At 45.4% G+C, this 11,751-nt stretch overlaps 2 protein-coding genes and 1 pseudogene across 4 annotated transcripts in view; 1 reads left to right on the forward strand and 2 right to left on the reverse strand.

The window, feature by feature from the left end:
- The window catches only part of nhsl3 (NHS like 3), a 35,073-nt gene extending 30,947 nt beyond the window's left edge, over positions 1 to 4,126 (forward strand). For both annotated transcript variants that reach the window (XM_070846591.1, XM_070846592.1), the window contains exons 9-10: positions 44 to 3,551; positions 4,059 to 4,126. In XM_070846591.1, the coding sequence (XP_070702692.1) occupies positions 44 to 3,551; positions 4,059 to 4,099 (3,549 nt within the window). In that variant the 3' untranslated portion in view covers positions 4,100 to 4,126. The remainder of the gene's footprint in view (positions 1 to 43; positions 3,552 to 4,058) is intronic.
- Positions 4,127 to 5,385: 1,259 nt separating this feature from the next.
- Positions 5,386 to 10,179, reverse strand: yars1 (tyrosyl-tRNA synthetase 1). 2 transcript variants are annotated; one of them, XM_070846270.1, is made up of 14 exons: positions 9,989 to 10,179; positions 9,163 to 9,232; positions 8,934 to 9,080; positions 8,627 to 8,802; positions 8,388 to 8,517; positions 8,001 to 8,081; positions 7,756 to 7,848; positions 7,516 to 7,651; positions 7,322 to 7,407; positions 7,091 to 7,226; positions 6,858 to 6,970; positions 6,568 to 6,761; positions 6,329 to 6,470; positions 5,386 to 6,157 (listed from the first exon to the last, which is right to left on the reverse strand). In XM_070846270.1, the coding sequence occupies exons 2-14, from the start codon at positions 9,217 to 9,219 to the stop codon at positions 6,047 to 6,049; spliced, it is 1,602 nt and encodes a 533-aa protein (XP_070702371.1). In that variant the 5' UTR covers positions 9,220 to 9,232; positions 9,989 to 10,179; the 3' UTR covers positions 5,386 to 6,046. The 2 variants fall into 2 exon arrangements, with proteins under 2 accessions (XP_070702371.1, XP_070702370.1); XM_070846269.1 differs by having other exon boundaries at positions 9,163 to 9,236.
- Positions 10,180 to 10,319: 140 nt separating this feature from the next.
- LOC139215680 (SOSS complex subunit C pseudogene) lies at positions 10,320 to 11,489 on the reverse strand (annotated as a pseudogene).
- Between the last annotated feature and the right edge of the window lie 262 nt (positions 11,490 to 11,751).

Here is an 11,751-nt window from a genome sequence, read left to right on the forward strand (position 1 = left end):
GAGGTTTAGCTGCGAAATCCTACTTCTGTTTTTTTTTTTCTAGGGCCCAGTGATGTCCATATCCCCTCAGGCCACCTACTTGTCTACAATCATCCCTAATGCAGTCTTGCCAGCCTCTATTGAAGTCATAGAGATTGACCGCAGCAGCAGCCGGACACGTGGCAGCAGTGTAAACCATGGCGGCAGTGTCCGCACTGTAAGCAAAAGCAGCCTGGCATCCGCAGACTCATCAGTCAGCCCTTTTTTGTCCAGAAGATCAGATGGAGATGGTTACCAGACAGACAATTCCCACAGCGACTCCACACCAATGCCTACATCGGCTTCAGGGTCAAACTGGAGCGAGTCAAAGTCTTCAAAGACTATTATTTCGAACTCCTCCCCTGTATCCTCCAAGGGCAGCACACATAGTGGCAACTCACAGAGAGTGCGACTAAATGGGCAGGAAAGCCAGGCAGAACAGTCCAGTGGGGACCTTCTCAGTCTCCGTAGCTCAGTTAGCATGATTAGCAGCTCTAGCAGTAAAGGTGAAAATGTTGTTACAAGTCAAGGATCTGAGTGTGGTCTTTCAGGGTTAGTGAATGCCGGAGAGGATGCAACCAAACGGAATTTCACTCGTAGTCTATCTGTGATGAAGACCAAGCAACCCCCAGCACCTCCAAGGAGAACAAACTCTCTGCATAGTAATAAGATCAGGAGCAACTCCAGGGTTCTGGTGGAGATCAAAGATCTCAATGACTCTGTGTCTGGAGAGGTGGCAAATGCCACAGAGAATATTGTAGCAAAGGAGGAGATAAAATCAGTCACTTCAGATACCAGTAAGACCCCCACCCCTGTATCGAACTCCACTGAATCCAGCTCTCTAGATGCTTCCTCCAGTCCTTTAAGCCCCACACAGGCCTCTTCCAGGGAGGCAGAACCCAGCAGCTCCTCCCCACAGAAAACTACCTCGGAAGAGGGGAAATTTGAACGGACTATGTCTCCTTCCAGTGGCTACTCCAGCCAGAGCGGCACTCCAACACTTTCCCCAAAAGGGATCTCCCCAACATCCCCTGACAAACAGAAGATGAAACCGGTCAAACCAGAGAGATCAGTGTCTCGGGCCTCATCCTCAGCAGCTTCTCCTTCCTCCTCTCTTACCTCACTATCATCGGGTACATCTGAGCCTGTCAATCCAGATGTTTCCACATGTAGCACCAGTCTGCCTCCACAGGGATCTCCACCCACTGTTGCTGCAAAAGAACTGTTTCCCAATAACAATTCTTCAACTTTGAGAGCTGAAGTCAGAGAGCTGTTTAACATCCCACCACCTCCCAAAGTCAAAGCACCATGCCCTCCTCCTCCAGAGACATGGGCTCACAACAGGCGCTCCTTTGACCTCCTGTGTGGGCCTTGCCCTAATGTCAACAGAGCAGCCCACAACCTAACACAGATACGGGACAGCACAGTCAAACAAGCAGGAACCCAGACTGAAGCCAGCAAGGAGATGCCAGTTTTAGTTGAAACCATATCATGTAAAGACAAATCTGTTTTAGAATTGTCAGAAAGCAAAGCAGAGCCTGAGACATTGTTAGCAACAGGTCCTGAAGATGTTCACGAGGAGCTGGAGAATAAGAAATGTCCAGGTATCGAACGACAAGAAGAAAGGATGGAAGGAAGTGCAGACATTCAGAAAGAAGAGCAGAGTAGTAGCCCCGTAGTAAAGGACCTAGAGGGTCAAGACACAACTCCAAAGAAAGATCCTCCTCCTGTCATGAAGAAACCCATGACAGGACTGCACAGAGAGGAATTGGTATCAACAGAGCACTCAGTGGATAGACAGCAGAAGCAGACAAGTCACTGTGCCACAACAGAAGATCATATACCTGTTGAGAACCAAACAACCTCTTCAGAGAATGGGCTCACAGTTTTAGTTGACAAAGATGATAATGCGATGGACAAATGCGAGGACACTTCCATGCAGTTGCTCACTGTAGAGGTCCCAAAAATTACTAAGGCCTCGCCACCGCCTACTCCTCCCCCGGCATACCACCCCACACCTCCTCTGTCAAGAAAAACACCTCCTTCATCAGTATCTACACCACCAGATGACTTACTGAGGGTACAGGAGGAGATCCATGTCGTAGAGTCTAGCTGGCCACCTCCTCCACCTCCAATGGAAGGAGACTCAGTCTTCGATGGAGGAGATGAGGTTGACTTTCCTCCACCTCCTCCACCCTTTGTGACGGACAATGAGCCAAAAGTGACGGATAGTTGTATCACAGAGCTGGATGTCTCAGAAATACCCACAGAGGATGTTGGTGAGACAGCTGAGGATTCAAGTGAAGCTGAGACATCTGTGCATGGACAAATTCCAGATATACCCCCTGCTGTTCCACAAACAGTAACTGACTCCAAACCAGAGGTTGTCCTGCAAGTTTCAAAAGCTAACATCAGCAATGAGATATCTTGCAGATCAGAACAGAGTTTTTTACCGGTTTCAAACAATGGCCCACCTACACAAATGGAGGCACCTCCTTTGCCGCCTATTACAAGAGCAGAGAAACCAGTCTCAGTCTCTGCTTTGGTTCCTCCCAGCAGTTTCCTGAGGCGAGACTCTCTGAAAATTGAAGATCAGTCTCCCTCAGAGCCTCCAGTCAGTGCCCAGCCTGCAGTTACTGTCCCACTAGCACCTCCTTTACCAGCAGAGAATTTAACCCACGGGATTAATTTCAGAAGGCAGCCCAGTGTAGCAAATCGAGACACCAGGAGCAAGGAGCTCCTTTCCCGTCACAAAAGTGCACCCATTCCCAAAGAGGATGCTAACATACCACTAGTCACACCCTCTCTGCTTCAGATGGTGCGTCTCAGATCAGTCAACATGACTGAAGATCAGGTGAAAGCTCCATCAGAGGACAAGTCAACACACCAGGTAGCTCCAGTTCAGGAGAACTGCCAAGTCTCGAGCCCAGGACCTCACAACATTCCACAGAAGCCTATCCGCAAGTCTCTGTCACTAAAATCTCCCCCTCAGACAGTAAAAATATCCTCTGTGACACTAAACACCCCTTCCATGCGCTTACAGGAAGCCATACGTATGAAAACTGCAGCCATGTCTTCAAGAGATAGTCTTCAATCCCGACTGGGTGTGAGACCATCCACTTACAGCTGTGTCGGAGACCAAGGCGCTCTGTCCGTGAAATCACCCGAAGGGTGTGACATGCTCATGTCCCCCGCCTCTACCGCCAGCTTCATCTTCTCCAGGAGCACAAAAAAGGTTGTCATAGAGACAGCAGCGGCCCCCTCCTCCCCTGAAGCTCAGGCAAGTCTGAAGCAGTGCTTGGCTGCCGAACTCATGCAGGTGTCTGACCAATCAAAGGCCGCCACTTTCTCCAATGGTGGGGTCAAGTCTGACAAAGTTCCTCCACCAGTAGCTAAGAAACCAGCCCACGGGAGCATCAGTCCTTCACAGAATCTTCCTGCTCGCTCAGCAAAGATGGACTTAAGCCTTGAAGGAAATGGAGCAATAGGAGGAGTACAGCATACGAGTGGAATAACACCCCCAGAGACAACAAGTAAGAGCAGCAACATTATTTATCATGATTTCCTGTCATTGTCTTTGTGAAAGTCATGATGGATAGCCACTGCCGTGCTTGATGTGTTTCAGGGTGATGCTGCTGAGTGTGTAAACTCATTAAGGCTGAGTCAGTGCTCGCATCAATCAATAGCTAACGTGCCACTCTCTTGACATGAAGAGTGCAAATTCTAGCATTAAAATGATCTCGAGCATCTAAGCAGTTTAACATAGCCTTAAAGAGCATATTTTTTGCTCTCCATACCAACAGGAGAAAACTGCACACTCAAGCCTCCCTTCACACAAATACAACACAAAAGCTGCCAGCTTGCCTGCAGCTTTTTCCTTGTCAATGTGCGAGCATGTGCTTCAATCTGCCTTAACCTGGAGCTCATGATCATGTCTGTGATTGAATTCGATTAGGACAGAATATTCATTACATGTGTTCCTGTGACTGTATTACCCTGATGCCATAACGTCAAACCTTCTCTGATCTTTCCCCTTTCAGCTACACGAGTGACAGCAGACACAATAGAGACACTGTTTTGAAAGACTAACTAAGAACCAGGCTCATGCCAGAGGAACAAGCAAAGACTACAAGCAAGTAAAAGGACAACTCACAGCAAGGACTGACATCACTGAGAGACGTACAACTCAGCTATCAGAGTTTTGTGTGTGTTTAGTCTTCTCCAAAAGCCTTAGCCTGTAATGGCCTTCCTACATATTTATGCAAAAAAATGTCTCGCTCCCACTTTCTTATGATAGCTTTATTCTGGAGTATTTTTCTAAGCTATAGTTTATCTCTTATTAAGGCCCCTCAGGATGAAATGGTGTACATTAGCTGAACTGTAAATAGTTGGCTTGAGTAAGATCGCCTCCCAGAGGTAGAATTTGGTAGTGGTCACTGCAGCTCAGAGAAAAAGACTTGTCTTGACAAAGCATTTCTGTACAGAGTTTTATTGTCTGTGAAGTCTTTTTTTTCCCTGTTGTAATAGAATATATAATTTTCATGGGGATATGAGCCGTTGTCAGATAAGGCTGGCAATGGCATTAACTACAGGACAAATCAGCATTTTATCACTTTTTTTGCTTAAAGATTTGAGTAAAAACATATTTGGAACAGTGTTTGAGAAAAAGGGACGCTGCAGATTCACAAGAATCAAGAATGAGAGTATGAAATTGTAGGACAGAGGCACTTGTGTAGAGTTAAAGATGACAAACCATTAAGATTTAACACAGAAAAGCAACTGATTACAGCGACTGCTTAAATGTCGATTAGATGCTTCTGCGTAAACCTGCACAATCTTCTTGGGTTTAGTTAAAGGTCAGCCCAACACATTCTGAAAAATCTTGCATCCTATTTATTTATGTGTTGTTGTTTCCACTAGTAGCACTGTCACCTTTTCCTACCAAATCTGAAATATTTTATAATCCGTTGCATCTGAAAACCACTTTTAGGGCTTATGGGTGTGACGGTCAGCCCTGGATGATTCATACACTGGAGTAGACTTGGTGTGAGGTCAGTGTTTTTATCAAACATTCTCTATCTAAAACTCTGGCCCGAGCTTTTTATGGTGGAAAATCCAGCTCATCACTATTTGCACAAAATGCTTTTCCCCAGCAAAATCATTGGAGAGTGAAATATACTGACTCCTCCCGATGGGTCAGAAATCAACACCTTGATGATTATAAAGAATTATGTACAGTAATTACTTCTATAAATAAAATCTAAGTGTATCAAAAATGTGGTTTGTTGCATTCGTTCTTATAGACAGATTTTACACTTAATACATACATCTCACCTAAAAAAAAAAATATATATAACCTCTGCAGACCACAGAATTCAACCAGCGTTTATTTCATGTTAGAGATGATGCATTATTTGATTATATGACAGATATTGATTTCTGTACAGCACTACCCCCAATACAACCGTCCTACATCTTACAGTACATGACATACTGATTTTTATATACATCTGATATCTGTAACCCATAAAACTATTGATTTTAATTAGGTTTGGCAGATTGGCCATTTACCATGAGGGCAATGGACACAGTGCAATATGACCAAGAAAAGTCGTGAAACATTAAATCCCTTTTGAAACACCTGAGATTCCTCCTCAGATACTTCCAGGAATGAGCCGCCAGAGCTGCAACATTCAAGAAAGTAATCCGAGTAGCAGAATGTCTCTTTTGCAGAACTCTGTCATGTTGTATTTGTATATGTAGAAACACCAAACTTCCAAAAGTTGATTAGTTATAGTAATTCTTGTTGTACAAGGCTCTTATTTTTCCAATGAAGTCGAAGCATGGTAACAGAATTTGTCTGAGCCAGTCCAAACCATCTGAGACTTTTGGCATCAATGTCCCATCATTCTCCGGGAAAACATCCAGATGAAGTTTGACCGTTGTTGCCATGGCGATTTGTTGTTGTGTGTTCTTGGTGTGATGTGACCGGCAGGAGCAGCTTCAGTGGTGAAAGTAATGTGTGTGTCTAACTGATGTTGCCTCCTTTGAGTGTCTTACATGTGATCTGTCCTAGTTTGGTCATCAGCTGCTTGTCTTTCCACTGAGCTCCACACTCGTCTGATATCTTCAGGTCGACCTGAAGAATAACACGATCATTATAGACATATAGTCATAAAGAAAACATGACTAGTTTTATTTCAATATGCAATTCTTGTTCTTCTTGTTGGATTTTGAAGAAACACTTTACTGGTATTTCCTGTATTAGTCTTTCTGAATAGAGAAACGGTGAAATTGGACTGAAACATACCTGTAGTTTCTCCCACACCTTCTTCTTTGGGTTGAGTCTGTCGTCCGCTTTGCCTGTCTCATATCCCTCAAAGAAGACTCGTTCTCCTGGCGATGACCCCTCTGGAGGGTCCAGAGGCTCCACCCTCCTGGGCTCCCCTTCACTAAGAGTCAACCAATCAGACACGGTCAGGGACTGTTACATCAATGAAGCTGAAGGATGTGCCGTGCATGCTTGTGCAAATCAGAAATAACACTCACATAGAGGCACATAGCAGCATGGCTTGAGATTCAATCCCTCGCATCTTCTGGGGTTTCAGATTGCACAGCACCAACACCACTCTGTCCTGTAAGTCCTCCTGTGAAACGTAAGCTACCAGGCCGCTGACTACTGTCCTTGGCTCTGGCTCTCCCACATCGATCTTCTCCAGGTATAGAGAATCAGCGTCTGGATGCTGGAAGTTGGACAATAAAGAACCCCATGTGAATACGGGGGGGCATCACCTGGAGAAACGTAACACTGATCAGCTCAACAGGTGCCGACATCCTACCTTCTCCACACTGATGATCTTCCCCACCCTGATGTCCAGTCTGGAGGGGACCAGCTCATCGTCCTCTCCTTCCCCTCCACCTCCTCCGGCCTTGGCACCCTTTCCTGCTGCTTCTGATCTCCCACACACAAATGAAGACTCCACATGAAGCTAGCTGACATCCCATTTTCAACAGAACCAGTCACACTGCTATATGTGGATTAATGCAAGAGAGGGAAGACTGAAATACTGACTCGTCTTAGAGGGGGCAGGGTAGGCTGAGTTAGTGAGTTTGCGGAGCTCAGGAGACTGAAACTTCTTCCTGATTGGATCCAGCAGTTCGTTTAGTGCTACTTCCACTGAGGCCTTCAGGTCTCCTGGATGGACCAGCTAACAAGGTCAAAGATTACCAACAGTTAGACCAGAGCACAAAGGGAAAAATAAGCATTTAAGACAAGTCTTCAATTTAGCCAGTGTGTTCATACCTCCTCAGCAAAGTCCTTCTCCACCTCTTCAAACACCATATAGGTTTTGTCTCCACCCCATTTAGGGTCTCTTTTGATGGAGAAATCTGAAACACAATGATACCAATTACCAACTCATTTTATATTCTTCACACCATTGGAGGAGTTGTCAGAGGCCAAGACATCAGATGGAAGTTGACGGGGGAGTTTTCTACCTCCACGTAGAGGGAAGATGACATATTTGACAAAGGAGAGGACCCCGTTGTTCTGGATGTTGCCTGGCTCACAGAAAGCTTTCTTCAGCTTCTTCTTCACATCCTCTTTGGAGTCCAGGAGATCTATTTTTGACTCCTGTGGCCAAAAGAGACAATGTTATGACGGGCTCCAAGCATTAGACGACAATGTTCACAGAAATCTGAAATTACGTAGTTGTTTTTTTGTTTTACTCTACATACTTCTTCTGAGGAGCTCATCTTGGCCCCCGTCAGTCCTGGTACCATCGGGTTCATCAGATGGGCGCGCTTGGCGTAGCCAAGGGAGGGCAAGTACTGGAGACGATTGAAATGACAGTTACACTTTTACATTGTTTTTTATTTATTTATTTATTTATTTATGTCAACACCTGTAAAAGATCAGAGATGTGGAGAAGAGAGAGGGTGAAGGGTTGAAAGAAATATGCAAAGATGGAGAGAGCGGGTACCTTCTCTGCCAGAGTGAAAATCTTCCTCTGATCAACTCCTCCAAACTGTGCATCCACCTTGAGGTACTCCTCATCCAGAGCCTGCCAACAAAGAGAAATCACATTGTAACACCAAATGAGAATTTTATGGAAAAAAAAAAAAACATCAGGAAAAATGAGTCCGAAAGAGTTAAATATGTGAGGGTGCCCTCAGGATCAGATCTGATAACTGTTCTAGTTTAAACAACTTTCATCTGGAGTATTTCTATCACAATAAATGGACATTGTTTCTGTAAATACAGTAATACCTGTAGTTAATGTTTATTATTGGGGGGTTGAGGATACCAAAAGTAATCTTACATCACTCCTCAGTAGCTGTTATTACTCCATCTAGACCAATGCTATTACCTGCAGTCCAGGGTAGAGCAGACCACTCAGCAGGGGGTGCTCCACCTGTTTTACGACCTCAGCTCCAGCCTTCTTAGCATCATGCTCCGTCACCATGGACGACAGACGGTACACGTCCAGAGTGTACTCTCTGAAAAACATGGGCATAGTTTGAGTATCGGCTGCAGCTACAAAAGCCTGTTCCAGGGAAGTTAAAGTTACATGAATGCACATGAAGACAGACTCTCGGCACAACTGACCTGCTGAGCTGGTAGTCAGTTCCTTTGACAAATTTGAGTTTATCCAGAGGCACACCAATGCTCTCCAACATGGCCTTGATAACCTGCTCATAGTATTTCACCCTGAGCTCCAGCAGCTCCCACGGGGCCTTCATGTTGTCCAGGTAAGCATGCAAGTCTGCAAACAGAATAGTGACCTGTGGAAAAGAAGAAGAAACAAAAAACATGTATATGAACTTCTGGCAAACAGAGCTTTGATTTTAGCAGGAAGTGCTGATTAAATCATATTCCTTAACAACAGACAAGATGCTCAGCGAGATCCACCCACCTCACATCCAGCCTTGAGGAAGTCTGCTATCTTGGACATGGGGACAAAGTAAGCGACGTGGGGTTTGCCAGTGGTCGCTGTGCCCCAGTACACCTTCAGCTCCCTCTCCTGAAGAACCTGCTTCAGCTTGTCCTCGCCAAGGACCTCCTGCAAAACACATGCTCAACAGGTTAATGAGACCAAACCACTGGGTGCTCACTTTGACTGTATGTTTGGTTGTGTGTCCCACCTGGAGGTTCCTCGTAATGAGGTTGAACTTCTCATCCGGACTCAGCTGGTCTGACATGGTGCAGGGCCTTCTGACTAGAAAGATGGGAGTTGAAGCATTGTTGTGATCCGATGGCAGCAGCTTCGTTTCATTTAGTCGTCTTAGCGAATAACCCGTAAAAATAAGGGTTCAAACTCTATCAAATCTCTTTCAGTTTAGTGCTGCCCACAGCCACAGACAGGAGATGACTTGGTAACATCTGTCAGTCCAGTTTGGGCAGTTTCCTTAATAATCTGCTTTCACCAAACCTGCACCTTACTGCGCAGTGACAAGCAGATATCACATTAATTATGGGCATTTTGAGTGGAAATAAACAGCAGCCACACTAATTTACCATACGCCGAATTCATCAGAAGACCATAACAGTGTGAAAACATATAACCTTGATCTGTCCGAGTCAGTTAGACATTGAGAAAGATGACGTTGACGTTAAACTGACCCGAGTCCTAAAGTAAATATGTTAACATTGCAGCTATGTTAGCTATGTATTTACAAGTTAAGTCCCCAATTTCCCTCCATATGTTAGGAATAGGCCCTTCAGTCAACTTTAATATAATACTCTTGCTACCTTATTGGCCAGCTACCCCTCACCGTCACGCTGATAATGAATGAACAAGCCAGCTAAATGTCGCTAGCTAGCAAAAAAAAAAACATGTGCAGCTAACGTTACTTCGCTTTGGTGATGTTCGGGGTTAAAACTGCGACAAATGTATTATCTGAGTTTTCAGTTTATCCGATATTAATACTAATCAAGCACAAAACCAGGCTGTACAACCTGCGGACTCACCTCAAAACCTGTCTTCCGACAATGAGACTCGACTCGTGTGGGAGAAGCCGGTTGGGTGTACCTGCCAGTGTGTTGCATCAGCATTAGCATCAGCTCTGCTATCGATTCACTTTAACCTGCAGGGGAGAGCAATCGAGTGCAGATTGCGGAGCCTAGGATTAGGTTAAAAGCGAAACTTCTGCTTCTTCCAGGGGAGCGAAATATTAACTGAAAATGATATGTTTTCGGTGGAAAATAGATGTTGTTGGACGGCTATAGACTAACAGTATGTTACACCAGTTATCTCCAAGTTCCCACTGAACACAGAGCACACAGCAGATAAATACATGGTTTAATTATTCACACTCGTGATCACAAATCACAACATATGCACCAAGCAAACACATTGTGAGTGAATTCTTGACAAAATGGGCAAAATGAGTGGCCTTGATCTTGTATTTAAGTGTTGGAAATTCCTGTTTTGCACATAATCAAGTTATGTGCAATAAACTGACACACAGTGAACTTGGGGCTTTGGTACCCTTCAGTCTGGGCTCCTATGGCAGCTGCCTCCTTAGACAATTATCATCTCCTCCTGGAGGCATGCAGCTTCCTAAAAGTATTAAAAATGTATTTTCTTGCGGAAACTCTCCCCCTCTGTCCTCCTGCACGTCTGTTTCCATCACCAGCTTCCACACAGAAGCCTGGACTGTAGTAACTACTGTGGTATTCATGTGTTGTTGCTCTCTTATGGGACTACATGTACCACGGCAGGGCATCTTGTATCCATGGCAGCGTGTAAAAGACGTCACTAGTGAAGAGAAAGGTAATGGTGATTGCATGTTTCAACATATATGTATGCACCACTGATTGCGTTCATATAGCACATTTTATTCTGTTGCCTAATAAGACTAAAGGTTTTACAGGACGAAGGACGCTTAAAAGAGAGACATAAATGTATGGCGTGCATGTGAGCTGTTGTTAATCATGTCCATCCGGGCCGGAGCACTGGTCAGTACTTGTGGGGAGGTGCCCAGTCAGAGGTCGGGCTCCAGCCGGGGGAGCACCGGGAGGATGAGGTTCCCAAACGAGGAGTCCTGAGTGATGAAGAAGCCGGACGAGTGGACGTGAGCGTGCTGCAGGGCGGCCTTCTGCTGGGCGGCGATGTGCTGCTGCTCCGCGCTGTCCCTCACCTCCTTCAGGCTGGGTCTGGACGACAGGGGCAGGTTGGCTCCGGGGCTGCTCATCAGCCGCCGCTTCTCCTTGTCCAGCTCCGCCAGGATGGCTACCCGCGTCTTGTTCTGAAAGCCTGGCGCTGGAGGGTTAGCAGCCATGTCAGCCTAGCGCAGTCAGCGGGGCAAATGAAGGCTTCACAGGTCCATGCAGCGGGTAACTGAGGATGTTTTTTTATGTTATGTGTTTGTCCAGCTAACGTCGATGTGGTTTCTTTCTGACTGTGACAGACATGGAGGAAAAGCAGCCACAGTTAGCCGTGAAGTCTCAGCGCTCTCTGCTCGCTGCTACAAGCTAACAGGATGTAAATACTTCCGGCTTGACTGTTCCGTCCTTCAAAATAAAAGCGCCCGATCTCTATCAGAAGCTTTTACTGTATTCGCACGAACTCCTCCTTTATGTTGTCTCTAAATGAAAGTGGCCACAGCTCCAAGGTATGATTCATGTTACTGATGTTTAAAAGCACTTTGGAAATGTGACATTACGCTTAAGCATTAATTCGTAGGCTATCGTTCATAATTATTGTACAACATATGCGCGAATATTGTTAA

This window comes from Pempheris klunzingeri, chromosome 16 (assembly GCF_042242105.1).
Source record: "Pempheris klunzingeri isolate RE-2024b chromosome 16, fPemKlu1.hap1, whole genome shotgun sequence".
Taxonomy (NCBI): Eukaryota; Metazoa; Chordata; class Actinopteri; order Acropomatiformes; family Pempheridae; genus Pempheris; species Pempheris klunzingeri.